Consider the following 17,699-nt stretch of genomic DNA (forward strand, 5'->3'; position numbering starts at 1 on the left):
TATTTTTTGGTGCTGTAGAATGAAATCCTTTGTACATTTTTTTTTTTTTTTTTTTTTTTTGAGATGGAGTTTTGCTCTTGTTACCCAGGCTGGAGTGCAATGGCGCTATCTCAGCTCACCGCAACCTCCACCTCCTAGGTTCAAGCAATTCTCCTGCCTCAGCCTCCCAAGTAGCTGGGACTACAGGCGACTGCCACCATGCCAGGCTAATTTTGTATTTTTAGTAGAGACAGGATTTCTCTACGTTGGTCAGGCTGGTCTCAAATTCCCAAACTCAGGTGATCCACCCGCCTCAGCCTCCCAAAATGCTGGTATTACAGCATTTCGGTGAGCCACCGTGCCTGGCCTTTTTTTCTTTTCCTTTTTTTTTGAGATGGAGTCTCACTCGCTTGCCCAGGCTGGAGTGCAGTGGCATGATCTCAGCTCACTGCAACCCTCACCTCCTAGGTTCAAGTGATTCTCCTGCCTCAGCCTCCCAAGTAGCTGGGATTACAGGCGTGTGCCACCACACCTGGCTATTTTTTGTATTCTTAGTAGAGACGGGTTTTCACAATGTTGGTCAGGCTGGTCTCAAACTCCTGACCTCACGTGATCCACCCACCTCAGCCTCCCAAAGTGCTGTGATTATAGGCATGAGCCACTGCACTCTGCCTTAACTCAGTATCTTAGTCCATATGTCGTATAACAAAATACCACAGACTGGGTGATTCATAAACAATAGAAATTTATTGGTTGAGCACCTCAGCCTCCCAAAGTGCTAGGATTCCAGGCATGAGCCACCGTATCTGGCCGGATTTACAGACTTTAAAATTATCTTTATTTTTTCAATTATAAAATTATTAACCCACTTAGAACAGATGGCAAAAGGAGGAAAGAAAGGTCTTCTGTACTTGGATGGGGCCAGGTTTGGGGCAAGGAACTGGCACTGTGGAGCTTGGTGCTTGCCCACAGGACCAGCAGGCTATGAGGCAACTGACATGCCCCAGGGAAAGTCATCTTGAGTTGTGTGTTGACGATGAGGGGGTTACGGGTCCAAGCTGCAAACTTCTTAAGCCATTCTCTAAAACATCCACACTCCGGGACTGCTGAGATGGAAAGAGAGAAATGAGGAGGTATCAACTAGTAAGACATCACAGGGAGGAAGGAGGGAGAAGTGAGGATGAGATCATTAGAAAGAGAAAAGAGGCCGGGCGCGGTGGCTCAAGCCTGTAATCCCAGCACTTTGGGAGGCCGAGACGAGCGGATCACGAGGTCAGAAGATCGAGACCATCCTGGCTAATACGGTGAAACCCCGTCTCTACTAAAAAATGCAAAAAACTAGCCGGGCGAGGTGGTGGGCGCCTGTAGTCCCAGCTACTCGGGAGGCTGAGGCAGGAGAATGGCGAAAGCCCGGGAGGCGGAGCTTGCAGTGAGCTGAGATCCGGCCATTGCACTCCAGCCTGGGTGACAGAGCGAGACTCCGTCTCAAAAAAAAAAAAAAAAAAAAAGAAAGAGAAAAGAACTGGCACCAGAAGGGCCAAGAAGGCGTGGAGAAAAACAGGGAGGTGACAAGAGCTCCTTAGCAAAGGGAGATTGTCTGTTTACTCTGTTGATAGTTTCTTTTGCTGTGCAGGAGCTCCATTTAATTAGATCCCAATTGTCAATTTCTGTTTTGGTTGCATTTGCTTTTCAGAATTTAATCATAAATTGTTTGCATAGACCAGTGTCCAGTAGAGTATTTCATATTTCCCAGGTTTTCTTCTAAGATTTTTGTAGTTTGAGGTCTTACATTTAAGTCTTTAATTCATCTTGGGTTATTATTATTATTATTTTTTTTTTTTGAGGTGGAGTCTCGCTCTGTTGCCCAGGCTGGAGTACAGTGGCACAATCTCGGCTCACTGCAAGTTCCGCCTCTTGGGTTCATGCCATTCTCCTGCCTCAACCTCCTGAGTAGCTGGGACTACAGGTGCCCGCCACCACACCCGGCTAATTTTTTGTATTTTTAGTAGAGACGGGGTTTCACCGTGTTAGTCAGGATGGTCTCGATCTCCTGACCTCGTGATTCACCCGCCTCAGCCTCCCAAAGTGCTGGGATTACAGGCATGAGCCACCGTGCCCGGCCCAGGTTATTATTTTTTTAAGCAAAGCCTCACTCTGTTGCCCAGGCTGGAGTACAGTGGCACGATCTCAGCTCACTACAGCCTTCGCCTCCCTGAACTCATGCAATCTCCCACTTCACTCTCCCAAATGGCTGGGACCATGGGCACATGTCACCATGCCTGGCTGATTTTTGTATTTTTTGTAGAGATGGGGATTTTCCATGTTGCCCAGGCTGGTCTTGAACTCTCGGGCTCAAGCGATCCACCCGCCTTGGCCTCCTGAAGTGCTGGGATTACAGGTGTGAGTCGTCATGCCCAGCACATCTTGAGTTAATTTTTTTTTTTTTCTTTCATGACAGAGTCTTGCTCTGTTGCCCAGGCTGGAGTGCAGTGGTGTGATCTTGGCTCACTGCAACCTCCCACCTTCCGGGTTCTAGCAGTTCTCCTGCTTCAGCCTCCCGAGTAGCTGGGATTACAGGCGCAGAGATGGGGTTTCACCATGTTGGCTAGGCTAGTCTCAAACTCCTGACCTCTTGATCCGCCTGCCTCGGCCTCCCAGTGCTGGGATTATAGGCATGAGTCACTGCGCCCGGCTGAGTTAATTTTTGTATATGGTGAGGGGTACACATGGACATAAAGATGGAAATAATAGACACTGGAGACTCCAAAAGAAGGGAGGGTGGGAGGGAGACCAGGGTTGAAAAACTACCTATTGGGTGCTATGTGCCAGTAGACTGGGTGACTCAAACCTCAGCATCATACAATATATCCATGTAACAACCCTGCACATGTACCCCTGGAATCTAAAAGAACAAGAGGGAGCCGCTGGTGCCAGAGGAGAACCCCCCAAAAAAAACAGGTAGTGGGGCCGGGTACGGTGGCTCACACCTGTAATCCCAGCACTTTGGGAGGCCAAGGCGCGCAGGTCACTTGAAGCCAAGAGTTCAAGGCCAGCCTGGGCAATATGGTAAAACCCTGTCTCTACTAAAAACGCAAGAATTAGCTGGGCATGGTGGCGGGTGCCTGTAGTCCCAGCTACTCGGGAGGCTGAAGCACGAGAATCACTTGAACCGGGAGGCGGAGGTTGCAGTGAGCCGAGATCGTGCCACTGCACTCCTGCCTGGGTGACAGAGTGAGACCCTGTCTCAAAAAAGAAAAGGAAAAAAAAAAAGGTAGGGGTAAGGGGAGTGGGCAGAGGTGTGACTGGGCGCGGGGCTGCGGCAGGCGGTGAGGAGGCGGGGGGCAGCAGGCAGGACAGCTCCTCACCTTTATCCTTTCAAGCCGTCGCTTTATGGCTCGGCTGTTTTTATCTAGCTCCTCTAACTTCTCAGAGGGGTTGAAGGAAGGCGGTTCCTCGTGGTCCACAAAGTTTTCCCAGCAGTCAGTAAACTCTGAGATCGAAGAGGGAAACCAGACAGGCCCCAGGGGCAGCAGCTGCAGCGCCAGGAACTCTTGCTTCCTTTCCCCTCTCTTTCCTTCCTCTTCCTGGACATTGCTCTGTCCGGGGAATTCTCCCTCCTGGGTGGTGTCGGATCTTGGGCCTCGACCGAGCCACAATCCTTCCTTCCTGGCTTCCCACAGATCCCGCCCCCGCCTCACCGCGCCCCCTCCAGCCAAGCCTGCGCCCCCGGGGGTTTGCCCTCTTGGAGCTGCAAAGCCTCTTTCCTACCTGGGAGGCCCATGACCTCCACTGGGACCTGGGATCCACACAGAAGCAGCAGCCCCTCCTGATAGTTCGGGCGCCAGTGGTAGTACAGGCGGGAGGCGAAGATGCTCAGGTTCAGATGGTGGTAAGCCTTGATGAAGTCAACCAGCTTCCCGGCACAGGAGGGGCAGGGGCTCCACGTGAGGTAACAGGTGACTTGGTAGCACTGGGTTTCGTCCAGCCCCATGGACTTGATCTTGTTAATAAAGCGAATTTCTGCATGGTTCTTTTTCTGGGGAGGGTCCCGGGAGGTGAGAATAGAGAGGCCAGGAGTCACGTGACTGGGGGCGGGGGCCGGGACTGGGGCAGGGAGGGGGTGCGGAGGGGTCTGTCCGGTGAACTTTCTAGTGGGTGGCCCGGCCTAGCACAGGGCAAGCACCCGCTTCCTGCCTTCCTTGGTTTGTACAGCCCTGCACTCACGCACCCGTGTGTTAATTCATCTGTCCCGAGGCTTCCACAGCTTTCTCTAAATTGGACAAAGATCCCAGTGTCCAGAGGAAGAGACACCATCTCCACGCCCCAGTCCCGAAACTTCGTGGACCTTGCCTTTGGACACCCGCCTAGGAGGCTGTGTCCAACCTGGGATGATCCTAAACAGCAGGTGAGAGCCGGGGTGGGGGTCGGGGAGGCAGGGCGGGTCCGGGCTGGCAATAGAGCGGAGGGCAGGGATGTGAGGGAGTTGCACTCAGACCGTGGCACGGCACCTCGGCTTCCCCGAAGTAGTAACTGAGCTGAGATCGGGAGAATGAGTAAAGGAGAGGAGCAGAAGGAACATTCCACAGAAAGGATTCTACAGAAGGGATGACTTCTTCGGAGGCCCGGGGACGGGAAGGAATGGGGAGCGTCCTAGGGAAGCTGGGCCCCTCAGACCCAGCTAAGCCAGAACCCAGGCAGGGACCGAGGGTTCGGAAAGCACAGAGGGTGTTAAATCAGCAATTGAGAAATTTATAGGCAGGCATTTCATGTATTTCCTGCACACATCAGATGGGTTTAGCCCCTTCGGGGCCTGTTCCCAGAGAGCCCGTGTGGCACCTTGTTTTTTAAGTGGCCTCTGGTAGGCGTGGAGCCATTCTGCGGCGTCAGCTGGTAACACAAGAGGGCCTTCCTCGGGTAGTAAGGCTTGTTGACACGGCGCTTGTTGTTAAACTGTAAGCTGAATGTTTCGGCTGTTAGCAGAGCCATCGTGTTTCTGTGCAACAGAAAGGGAAAACGAAAGATGCAGGGAGCGTCATCTGGAGTCACCCCAGGCTCAAGCCACTTTTCAAACCCAACTCTTTTTTGTTTTTTGAGACGGAGTCTCCCTCTGTCGCCCAGGCGGGAGTGCAGTGGCACGATCTTGGCTCACTACAACCACCGCCTTCCAAGTTCAAGTGATTCTCCTGCCTCAGCCTCCCAAGTAGCTGGGATTAGAGATGCCCACCACCACACCCAGCTAATTTTTGTATTTTTAGTAGATACTGGGTTTTACCATGTTGGCCAGGCTGGTCTCGAACTCCTGAACTCAGGTGATCCACCCACCTTGGTCTCCCAAAGTGTTGGGATTACAGGCGTGAGCCACTGCGGCCAGCCAAACACAACTCTTTCTGTTCACTTGGACCCCTCTCCTTGGTAAGGGAGGGTCTCCCCTTTAGTTGTTGGCCAGGAGGACTGCAGTGGAGGAGGGGGAGGAAGCGCTGGCAGGAGGGCAGGAGGAGGGGAGTGCTTCTTCCCACCTTGTCTGCTACTTCCCATCCTCCCACCTGGGAGGGCACCTGCTGCTGCCCACAGCTGAGGCTCTTTGTATGGGACTGCCCTGACCTCATCACTATTCTGCCTGGGTTGGGTGGGGATCCCCTGCCTGAGAACTGTGGGTGTGCCTTTCTGGCTCTGCTGAGCTCAGACCTTCTCTGAGCTGCTCACACGCCTCTCGCCTGAGTCCCAGATCCCTCTTTCCAGCTGCAGTTGGACACCCCCTCCTTGAGGTCCACAGGCCTCTCGACCCCTACATGTCCAATACCAGAACCCTTCTTCTTGGGGAGTGACGGGGTGGAGACTGGAGCTTCCTCTAACACTGTGCTCTTTGCTTAGGTGTGTGTTTCACAATTTTGTCTGCACAAAACACAGAGTTGGGTGAACAGGAAAAGCTGTTGTCACCAAGAGAGTGTTGTGACAGATATTTGGCTGAAGGAGTTACATTGATTTTGCTCTGCTGAATTGTGATTACATTCTACAGAGGATTCAATTTTGGATTTTGCTTTTATTTTATTTCATTTTATTTATTTATTTTTTTGAGACAGAGTCTCACTCTGTCGCCCAGGCTGGAGTGCAATGGTGCAATCTCGGCCCACTGCAACCTCTACCTACCCAGTTCAAGCGATTCTCCCACCTCAACCTCCCAAGTAGCTGGGATTACAGGCACTCTCCTTCATGCCTGGCTAGTTTTTGTATTTTTGTAGAGATGGAGTTTTACCATGTTGGCCAGGCTGGTCTTGAACTCCTTTGACCTCAGGTGATCCACCCACCTCGGCCTCCCAAAGTTCTGGGATTATAGGCGTGAGCCACTGAAACTAGGCCTCATAATTCCTAAGCCTCATAAAATTTAGAAAGCTTGGCCATCATGAAACTTAAACCCCAGATGGCCACGGATAGCCCCCCGATGTTCCCAGAACCCAAACAGAAAGACAATTCCGGGAAATAGCCTCATGAGGTCCCACCCTGATAACCTCATGGGGTCCCACCCTGACTCAATGTCCCCGATGTTCCCGGAATCAGCAATTCCAGGAAAGAACCTCCTAAGGTCCCGCCCCAACCAATCAGAACAAGATACCTTGCTCAGGCCATAGACAGACCCAATTACCACGCGCCTAAAGCTTTGTTTGAATTTCGCGCCCTAAGCTGTGTTTGAACTTGTGTTTGCCTATATAAACAACCTGTAACAAGCACTCGGGGTCCCAGGGCCAACTTAGAGCTTGGGACCCTAGCGCGCTAGTAATAAACAACTCTCTGCTGTGAATCTCGTGTCGGTGATCCTTCGCGGCGACCCCTGCCCAGGAAGGAATCGACAGTTCGGTTCCAACACCACCATGCCTGGCCAGGATTGTGACCCGTGCTGTCTCCCTGAGGGCCTGAGCTCCCTCTCTTTGGCCTCTCTGATTGGTCATTGCCCTTCTACTTTCTATTCTACTTTGTGGAAGACCCCTGAGCATTTCAAGCCTCCAAGTCCTGAGAATTTCTGCAGCTTTCCCAAGCAGGAGGACCAGGGAGAGGGGAAGAGAAGATGCTGGCAGGGGCAGCAGGGCCAGGGTGACCTCTCCCAGCTCAGGGCACCAGCCCTGGTCTTTCCAGGAACAGATCCCCCATCCTCGCAGTATTTCTGCCAACTATCCTCCAACCCATTAAAAATAAGAAAAGTGAATAAAATTCTCCACTTCAGAATAAGAGCTCTTACTATTTCAGTTCAGTTAATTCCTGGCATTTTACTATTCATGTTATTTTTTTTGTTTGTTTGTTTTTTTAGTTTTGGTAGATAAGGAGTCTCCCTATGTTGACCAGGCTGGTTTGGAACTCCCGGCCTCTAGTGATGATCCTCCTCTCTCAGCTTCGCAAAGTGTTGGGATTACAGGCATGAGCCATTGTGCCTGGCCAGGCAGGAGAATGGGGTGAACTCGGGAGGTGGAGCTTGCGGTGAGCTGAGATCACTCTCCAGCCTGGGAGACAGACAGAGATTCCGTCTCAAAAAAAAAAAAAAATCAGAGTAGCACCTCCATCCCCCAGGCCCAGGCCCTCTTCTAAGTGCTGAGAGAGTCTGAACTCATGTGAGGCTGCCCTAGGCCTGCAGGGGCCATTCCCATCTTACAGAGGAGGGGCCAGAGGCGCAGAGAGGCGGGGTAACCCGCCCAGGCCACAGAGCTGGGGACAGATGGAGCTGGGGCCCCTTTCCAGGCCAGCCCTGTCCAGCCTCTGCGTCACGGGGCCCTGCAGGAGGGAGCCGTTGGGGACCAGGCTCTCTTCTTACTAAATTTTAAAATAAAAGCATTTCTCCTGATCATTGAGTTTTTCCCTATATTCCATGTTACTGGTATCATAAACGGTGAATGCTGATCGTGGAGGAGGAGCGTGTGTTCGGGGTCATCTGCGTCCTCCTCTGCCCACAGTGGAGACATCCTTGGAAAACAAGATTTACCTTGTGCTTCAGAGACCGTTCCCTCCCCACACCCTCTCCTAAGACTCTGTATTGAAACAAAGTAAATCTTACAGAAAGTTCATCAAAGCTCTGTGAACAAAATTCCAGATTGCTCCTGTCATCCTTTAGTTCAGTTCTCCCAGTTCCAGAACCCAGGAATGGCAGGAAGCACACAGAGGGAGCACCCTCCCAAGGTGAGGAGCATCAGCCCAGCCATGACTTTTAGGGGAGAGTCTCAGCAGGGGACCTGGACTGGGGCAGGTAGGGGAGGCAGCCCATTCAGAAGCAGCAGTGGGGCGACCACACAGCAGGGCAAAGAGCCTGGGTGGGAGTGGGGGCAGCAGGGGAGTCAGAGGGGAAGGAGCCCAGGGATGGGATTGGGGCAGCGGGAGACCAGGGCTGAGGCCCAGAAGGGCTGCCAGGCAGGAAGGGGCAGCAGAGGACCCAGTGGACAGAGTGGGCAGCGGTACCTGATCTGTGCTTCTGGCCACAGCTTCCTTAGCAGGCTTGCCCCTGCTTGTCTGGGGCACTAAGTTTCACTTTTGTTTCCAGGCAGCTCTCCCAAAAGTCACCTCTCAGGGCTTGATGAGGGTGGCTCCACCCTCTCCCTTTTTTGGGGACTGGAGTGGGAGGGCCCTGGGTGCTTCAGATCCCTCAGGCTCCTTCCTTTCTCTAGGTTCCTCAGGCTTGGCAGGGGAAGTCTGATGGAGATTCCTCACCTCGCATCCTCCCATCCCCAATTCCCTCCCCAGGTACAGCGAGACCCAACTCCCTCCCCAGGTACAGTTTACAAAGGAACAAAAGCTGGATGCAGTGGCTCACACCTGTAATCCCAACATTTGGGAGGCTGAGGTGGGCAAATCACGAGGTAAGGAGATGAAGAGCATCCTGGCCAACATGGTGAAACCCCGTCTCTACTAAAATACAAAAAATTAGCCAGGCGTGGTGGTGGGCGCCTGTAGTTCCAGCTACTTGGGAGGCTGAGGCAGGGAAATCACTTGAACCTGGGAAGCAGAGGTTGCAGTGAGTCGAGATCGCACCACTGCACTCCAGCCTGGTGACAGAACGAGACACTGAAAAAAAAGAGAGAGAGAAAAGAAGGAGGGAGGGAGAGAGGGAAGGAAGGAAGGAAGGAAGAAGGGAGGGAGGGAGGGAGGGAAGGAAGGAAGGAAGGAAGAAGGGAGGGAGGGAAGGAAGGAAGGAAGGAAGGAAGGAAGGAAGGAAGGAAGGAAGGAAGGAAGGAAGGAAGGAAGGAATTAATTGATGACTGGTCATGGTACCTGTTATCCCAGTACTTTGGGAGGCTGAGGCCGGTGGATCACCCTAGATCAGGAGTTCGAGACCAACCTGGCCAACTGCACTCCAGCCTGGGCAATAAGAGCGAGACTCCGTCTCAAAAAATAAAGTATAATAAACGAAATGAATAGAAGCCACAGAGAGGAACAGGGATCCAGACCAGGGCTGAGACCACAGGCCAGATGTCATTCCCCTGGTGGGCAGGGCAGGCTGCAGCCCCCTCCCCACCACCCCACTGACCTTTGTCATTCAGCCTCCTGGCAGGACCCTGAGCCTGATGTGAAATGAGCACTGGGGTCAGGGCTCAGGACTGCATCTCCAGCGGATCCAGTGCCCATTACCTTGCCCAGTCCCCAGATAGTACTGGGAGGGGAGAACCATGATCCTGACAGTCAGAGGAGGTCCCAAGCACAGAGAGGCTAAGATACTGTCCCCAGGTCACACAGCAAATCAACAGCAGAGCTGGAGGGCTGGCCAGGGCTTCCTGTGTCCCTCCTCCCCCACAGCTACCTGCTTTGGGGTTCTTCATTGCTCCATGGAAAAAGGAGGAGAGGAGACACGAGGAAGGGGACTTACTGCTCCTAAAGGGCCTCCCGGGTTAGAGATGAAGGACCTGGACTTCACATTTGCATTCTGGAACCCGTGTTCTCATCTTCATGCATATCAACCAACACCCTTCAGATCATAAACACCAAAGAGCCAGGCCAGGTGTGGTGGCTCATGCCTGTAATCCCAGTACTTCGGGATGCTGAGGCAGGCTGATGACCTGAGGTCAGGAGTTCGAGACCAACCTGGGCAACATGGTGAAACCTTGTCTCTACTAAAAATACAAAAATTAGCCAGGCATGGTGGTGGGCACCTGTAATCCTAGCTACTCGGGAGTCTGAAGTAGGGGAATCATCTGAACCTGGGAGGCAGAGGTTGCAGCGAGCCAAGACTGTGCCACTTCACTCCAGCCTGGGTGGCAAGATCAAAACTCCATCTAAAAAAAAAAAAGAAAAGAGAAAGAAAAACTAAAGAGCCCCAAGGAAAGTTGAATCCCAAGGGCGAGGACTAGGGGGCAGTCACTGCAGAGTCTAGGTTCCACACCAAGGAGTCCCACTGAATCTTGCCCAGCTTGTCCCTCCATGTCCTCCCGCCCTGCACACCCCGACAGCCCCCTAGACCCTGCATGGCCCCTGGGGTCACAGGAGCTTGGGCGGGAATTTAGAAGGTTCCTGGGAATGGCATCCCCTCCACCCTATCTGTCCTAATGTTGGGGCTACAATCCATGGAAGATTCCAGAATAAGCGGGGTCCTGCCAGAAGCAACATCAGATCTGCACTCTGTAGTGCTGGTTAATCAGAGAGCTGAGTCTCCCAGGCTGAGAAGCAGGGAGGATGGAAAGGAAGGCAGAACCCTTTCCTAGTCCTTCCCACAGGCAGCATTCCCACTGTTCCTCCAGTGAATCCCTGCAGCAGAGACCCTGTGGTGTCTAGGACGGGCCTCTGCTTAGGTGTTGTCTCCAGGAGGAGGGGAGGTTTGGCCTGGCCACTGTGGCCTGTGTTCGTTGCTGGAAAAGGGGACCCGATCCAGACTCCAAGAATGGGTTCTTGGATCTCTCACAGGAAAGAACTCAAGGTGAGCCACAGGGTGCGGTGAAGTTATGATTGTTCATTAGAAGCTCCCGTACTACGGACTAGGGAGGCCTCAGAAGGCAGAAGGAAGAACGTCCCGTCTTTGTTTTAAGCTTCTTTTTTTTTTTTTTTTGAGACGGAGTCTTGCTCTGTCACCCAGGATGTGGTGCAATGGCGTGATCTCAGCTCACTTCAACCTCCGCCTCCCAGGTTTAAGAAATTCTCCTGCCTCAGACTCCCGAGTAGCTGGGATCACAGGTGTGCAGCCACCCGGCTAATTTTTATATTTTTATTAGAGAGAGGATTTCACCATATTGGTCAGGCTGGTTTCAAACTTCTGACTCCTGATCCACCCACCTCAGCCTCCCAAAGTGCTGGGATTACAGGTGTGAGCCACCATGCCCGGCCTAAATCTCCCCTTTATAAGGACACCAGATTTATTGGATTAGGAACCACTCCGATGACCTCATCCACTGTGCCTGGCCTAAACTCTCCATATATTGGAGTCTTATCAATGTAAAAGCTAAGCTATGTCCACATGCAAGCGAGCTGACAGTGTGACAAAATTTATTACTCTGTTGATTTAAAGAAAGTTATCCAGGGCCTGGCATGGTGGCTCACATCTGTAATCCCAGCACTTTGGGACTTCGAGGTCAGCCTGGCCGACATGGTGAAACACCATCTCTACTGAAATTGCAAAAATTAGCTGGGCATGGTGGTGGCGCACCTGTAATCCCAGCTACTCGGGAGGCTGAGGCAGGAGAATCTCTTGAACCTGGGAGGCAGAGGTTGTAGTGAGCCTAGATCCTGCCACTGCACTCCAGCCTGGGCGACAGAGCGAGACTCCATCTCAAAAAAAAAAAAAAAAGATATCAATGAGATATGCATATCTTATTTAAAGTGTATGATTTTTAAATCATGGTCTTTTCGTTTAAAGAACAATAGATTGGGCTGGGCACAGTGGATCATGCCTGTAATCCCAGCACTTTGGGAGGCCGAGGCGGGCCAATCACCTGAGGTCGGGAGTTTGAGACCAGCCTGGACCAACGTGGAGAAACCCTGTCTCTACTAAAAATACAAAAATCAGCCAGGCATGGTGGCGCATGCCTGTAATCCCAGCTACTCGGGAGGCTGAGACAGGAGAATCACTTGAACCCAGGAGGCAGAGGTTACAGTGAGCTGAGATCAAGCCATTGCACTCCAGCCTGGGCAACAGAGCAAAACTCCATGTCCAAAAAACAAAAAGCAAGCAAAAAACAAAAACCAAAAACCAAAAAACTCCCATCTCCAAAAGAAAAAAAAAAACCAAAAAACAATAGATTGAATAATCCCTATAATGATTGAAGATGTTACAGGCAGGAGTCCCAGAAAATATCTTGGCATGCCTTTGAACTTTGATTTCATTTGTAATTCAGTTTTTTGTTTTGTTTTGTTTGTTTGTTTGTTTTTTTGAGACAGAGTCTCACTTTGTCACCCAGGCTGGAGTGCAGTGGCACGATCTTGGCTCAATGCAGCCTCCGCCTCCCGGGTTCCAGCAATTCTTTTGCCTCAGCCTACCGAGTAGCTGGGACTACAAGCGCCCACCACCACGCCCAGCTAATTTTTATATTTTTAGTAGAGACAGGGTTTCACCATGTTGGCCAGGCTGGTCTCAAAACTCCTGACCTCAGGTGATCCACCTGCTTTAGCCTCCCACAGTGCTGGGATTATAGGCATGAGCCACCGCGCCCTGCCTGTTACTCAGTTTATCTAGGTAATTTAGTTTGACATCAAATACACAAAAGTATAATAAATGCAAGCCCTGATGGGAAATAAAGTAGGTGCTTACCAGGAAGGATGATCGCTTTCTCCAAATATTAATTCTGAGTTTCAGAAGTAAGATCTGCCGGGGGCAGAGAAGGGTTCCAGTGGTGCCTCCACCCATGGCTCTGTGGGCTGCTGATTCCCCTGGAAGGAAGTGAGAATTGGGTCCGCTACGGCCCATGTATGTGAAGAGTCAAGAGAGAAATAAGGCGGAGGGCGGTGGCTCCGAAGCCTGTAATCCCAGCGGGGCGGGGCGAGCGGATCCGAAGATCAGGAAGTCGAGACCATCCTGGCCTAACGAGGTGAAACCCGTCTCTACTAAAAATACAAAAAACTAGCCCGAGGAGGCAGTGGCCACCAACCTCCCAACTACTCGGGAGGCTGAGACAGGAGAAATGAAAAGTGAACCCGGGGGCTGATGAGCTGAGATCCCGCCGCACACTCCAGCTAAGCTGCTAAGAAGCCGGGGACTCCGTCTCAAAAAAAAAACTGTATGGAGAGAAATTTCTAGGTTTAATGTTTTATTTGGGAAGAATTGCAATTCAGTGTGTACATGAAGAACAAAGGGAAGATGAAAGATCTTTTTAAAGGAGAAATATTTGTGTTCCTCTTTCAGAAAGTTAATGGGTCCCAGGACCTAGGTTCTAGGGAGCTGGCAGGTTGCATTGATGAGCCACTGTGGTAGGCACCGTGAGTCCCAGCGTTACAGCAACTTAACTCAGAAGCTATAGGTAAAGCTGGTTTCAGGGTACGGTGAGCAGTTCCAGCCATCAGGCTGGTGGAAGCGAGGTTTTCTAGCCTGAGTGGTTTCCCCTCCTGGCTCCTGACCTCTGAGTTGGGCGTGACAAGAATGACCCAATTCTTAGCATCAGTTTTTACAAGAGATGTTTCTCAAATTTAACTTTCACACTTATGTATATTTCTAGTACCCATTTACATTCAGTTCAATGATAAGATTCAGGTGTGATGGGGAGATGGGAGGAGCCAGGCTAGGGGCCCCAGGATGGGAGGGAGGAGACTGGGGGGTGGATGGAGGTTGCTCTGGAGGCAGAAAGCAGCCTCTTACAGGCAGGGTCAGGAAAGTGGGGAGGAGGCAGTGAGGTGGGGGGCACTGAGGAGCGGTACTCAGGGCAGAAGCAGCTCAGAAGGCCCAGGCAGGAGTGAATCTGGTCCAGGACAGAGGGAAGGCATCAGGAGGCCGAGCAGGAGCCAAGAGGAGCGAGGGGGATCGGCTGTGAGGCTACCCTCCAGCTTGGTAACAGGAGATGGGTAGTTTTCACACAGTCCCTTGTGAGGCCAACGTGGCTTATCTCTCTTGTACACAGTATTCTCAACAGTGTTCAAATTCTGAGATAGAGGAGAAAACAGTCAGGCCTGGCAGACCTGTGTCCCCTGACCCTGGGCCTAGGTGTGATCTCCTGTCTGTCAGTGCTGGCTCAGTCCCTGCAGGCTCTCCTGGGACATGGTCCCAAGGGCATCCCAGACTCCCTTGGCCTCATGCTGTCCCTCCCCCACACACACTCCTTAGGCCCCAACCTCTCACCCTTAGAAGACATGATCTGCACACGTGCCCCTTTGTCCTGCCGTCTGTGAAGCCCATGCTGGAATCCCGGGTCACAGTCGTGGTAGAGGCGGGCAGTGAAGATGCTCAGCCTCACTTTGTTGTGCTCGGCCAGGAACTCGGCCACTTTCACCACATGGTCCGGGCCGGGGCTCCAGGGTATATGAACCAGGCGATCTGGTAGCACTTGTAAGGAGGCAGCCGTTGCAGGTCAGGACGGGAAGCACATTTGTGCTCCATGAGACCGGCTGCTTTTGCCCTTTCTCACTGCAATGTCAAGGAGAGGAGACGCCTGCCGGCGGTGGCTCACGCCTGTGATCCCAGTACCTTGGGAGGCCGAGGCAGGAGGATTGCCTGAGCCTAGAAGTTCAAGACCAGCCAGGGCAACATGGAAAAACCCCATCCCTATTACACACACACAAATACACACACACACACACTGAAGGGGTGGCCTGCCCCTCCACACCTGTGGGCGTTTCTCGTTAGGTGGAACGAGAGACTTGAGAAAAGAAATGAGACACAGAGACAAAGTATAGAGAAAGAAAAGTGGCCCAGGGGACTCCAAGGCCACATACAGAGTGGACTCCATACCGCACCGGCTCCTGAGTTCCCTTAGTATTTATTGATCACATTCACCATCTTAGACAAAGGGAAGTGACAGGATAATAGGATCATCGAGGGGAGAAGGTCAGCAGTAAGACATAAGGAATATGATCTCTGTGACATGAATAAGTTTAAGGAAAGTGTTGTGCCTTGATATGCATATGCAAACATTCATAAACGTTTTAGTGCATAAAAGAGCAGCATTGGCGCTAGCAAGTCCCACCTTTCGCCTCTAAGGCGGTTTTCTCCTCTCAGTAAACAGAACATACAAATTGGGTTTTACAATCGAGATGTTCCATTGCCCAGGGACGGGCAGGAGACAGATGCTTTTCCTATCTCAACTGCCAAGAGGCCTTTCCTCTTATACTAGTCCTCCTCAGCACAGACCCTTCACGGGTGTCAGGCTGGGGACAATCAGTCTTTCCTTCCCAATGCAGGGCCATATTTCAGACTATCAGATGGGGAGAAACCTGATAATACCTAGCTTTCTAGGCAGAGGTCCCTGCGACCTTTGGCAGTGTACATGTCCCTGGGTACTTGAGATTAAGAGAATGGTGATGACTTTTTTTTTTTTTTGAGACGGAGTCTAGCTCTGTCGCTTCAGGCTGGGCTGGAGTGCAGTGGGCCGGATCTCAGCTCACTGCGTGCCCGGCCCCGGCTTCACGCCATTCTCCTGCCTCAGCCCCGAGTAGCTGGGACTACAGGCACCACCTCGGCCCAGCTAGCTTTGTATTTTTAGTAGAGACGGGTTTCACTCGTGTTAGCCAGGATGGTCTCGGACCTCCTGGCCTCAGTGATCCGCCCGTCTCGGCCTCCCAAAGTGCTGGGATTACAGGCTTGAGCCACCGCGCCCGGCCTAGTGATGACTTTTAACCAGATCTCTTTCTTCCCCCCCCCCCCCCCGCCCCCCACACACACGGAAATTAGCTGGGTGTGGTGACGCACGCTTGTAGTCCCAGCTACTTGAGAGGCTGAAGTGGGAGGATCAGTTAAGCTCGGGATGTTGAGGCTGCAGTAAGGTGTGATCTTGCCACTGCACTCCAGTCTGGGTGACAGAGTCAGACCCTTACTCAAAAAAATGTATAAATAAAGAGGGGAGACAGATGTCTACAGGCAAACAGGCTCACTGCTGACACAGACCTCTCAAGGGGTGTGCCTTGCCCTTTATGCTTTTCTCTGCTCAGGGCCGCTCTCCCACTGAGGATGCCCTTCAAGGACTCAGGAGCCTTCTGTGTTCTCAGAACCCTCCGACACGCAAGGCCACATCCTTCCATCCTGCAGACTCAGGGCCCCGGTAGAAGGGATGTGACTCAGAAAAGGTGTCAGAGTCTTGCTTGACTCCCCGCTATGCCAAAACCACAGCACTGCCGGTGGCATCACCTCCCCGAGGGCTTCCTGGGTGGGGGTTCTGGACCAGACCTTGTGGGCAGCTTCACTCAGGGAGAGGAGACTCAGATTGGCCCAATGCCTGGTGTGTGCCAGGTCGGTCCCAAATCCAGCCCCCGCTGCCCTCCAAGTGCACAACTGAGAGGAGGTATAATTGCCCCCACTTTACAGATGAGTAAAGAGAGGTTTCAGGGGAGGTGATGTGCCGAGGTACCTGACAGTAGCAGGCACAGTGGGCTATTAGACCCAGGCTCGCCTGCCCGCCTGCCAGTGCTCTGGTCTCCACTCTCCAGGTCCCCATAGAAGTGTGTGGAACCATTACTTCCTGCCCCAGAGTGATACGGAGAGTCACGGTCTCTGTCCAGAATTTTCTGATTGACACAGGGCAGACCTGATGGTGAGCGTTGTTGCTCTGTGTGCAGGCACGGGCCTGTGCCAGGCCGCCTCCCCCAGCCCTGCTCCTGACAGTCCCTGGACCACCCCCATCTCCATCTCAGTCTTCCCACCCAGGGAACGGGGCCATAAGCTCACTCCACCCTGACCAGCTCCCTGAAACACACCAGCATCTTGATTAAGCAACAACTTTCCCTGCTGTCTCCAGATGGTCATTCATTCTTCCATGGGTAGGAAATTGGAAAGAAAAAAGCAGTAGATCTTGAAAGTCTGTATTTGTTCTGAGGGTGGGGCAGGGGGATGACATTCACCAAGAACTGACTGGAATCATGATCTTATTCCCTTGAACTTACCCAAGAACAGCTCAGTGCTGCCTCTGCCAGCCTGTCCAACCATCATTAGACTGCATTGCCCTCCATGCTGGGATCCTGATGGGTTTGTTTTGTTTGCCAAGTGGAGTGGAGTGTGGCAATATGTCCAGCTTTTCCCAGAGCACAGCGCAACAAAAGTTCATTGTGATTGCCCATGACAGACAGCCTGGGGCCTGAGATCCAATCTAAAACTAGCACTCACGGCTGGGCATGGTGGCTCATGCCTGTAATCCAAGCACTTTGGGACACCAGGCTGGCGGATCCCTTGAGGTCAGGAGTTTGAGGCCATCCTGGACCAAAGTAATGAAACTCCATCTTTACTAAAACTACAAAAATTAGCCAGGCATGGTGGCACACAACTATAATCCTAGCTACTCGAGAGGTTGAGGCAGGAGAATCCCTGGAACCTGGAAGGCAGAGGTTGCAGTGAGCCAAGATCGCGCCACTACGCTCCAGCCTGGGTGATAGAGCGAGACTGTCTCAAAAAAAAATTAACCAAACAAAAAATACGAACCACACTGTAAAATGCCTGTAGGTTACACTGATAAAACACTGTGCCTCCCGGAGACACTTCTAAGCACAGGTGACAGGGGTCAGTTCCTGGGGAGTGACAGCTCCGCCCCCATTTTGGCATCTGCAACACTGAGGGAAAATGAAAGACCCCACATCCCACTAGAGTTTCCACCACAGCCCAGGAAAGGTCCCCGGGGACAGAAGGAGCTGGT

At 52.2% G+C, this 17,699-nt stretch overlaps 1 protein-coding gene across 8 annotated transcripts in view; it reads right to left on the reverse strand.

The window, feature by feature from the left end:
• Positions 1-707: 707 nt before the first annotated feature.
• The window catches only part of APOBEC3H (apolipoprotein B mRNA editing enzyme catalytic subunit 3H), a 28,312-nt gene continuing 11,320 nt past the window's right edge, over positions 708-17,699 (reverse strand). The window contains exons 1-6 of one of the 8 annotated variants that reach the window (XM_009217310.4): positions 8,416-8,505; positions 8,018-8,197; positions 4,816-4,972; positions 3,748-4,015; positions 3,345-3,469; positions 708-1,082 (exon numbers count right to left, since the gene is read on the reverse strand). In XM_009217310.4, coding sequence (XP_009215574.2) covers positions 993-1,082; positions 3,345-3,469; positions 3,748-4,015; positions 4,816-4,972; positions 8,018-8,067 — 690 coding nt within the window. In that variant the 5' untranslated portion in view covers positions 8,068-8,197; positions 8,416-8,505 and the 3' untranslated portion in view covers positions 708-992. 8 annotated transcript variants of the gene reach the window in all.

Source organism: Papio anubis, chromosome 16 (genome assembly GCF_008728515.1).
Source record: "Papio anubis isolate 15944 chromosome 16, Panubis1.0, whole genome shotgun sequence".
Lineage (NCBI taxonomy): Eukaryota > Metazoa > Chordata > Mammalia > Primates > Cercopithecidae > Papio > Papio anubis.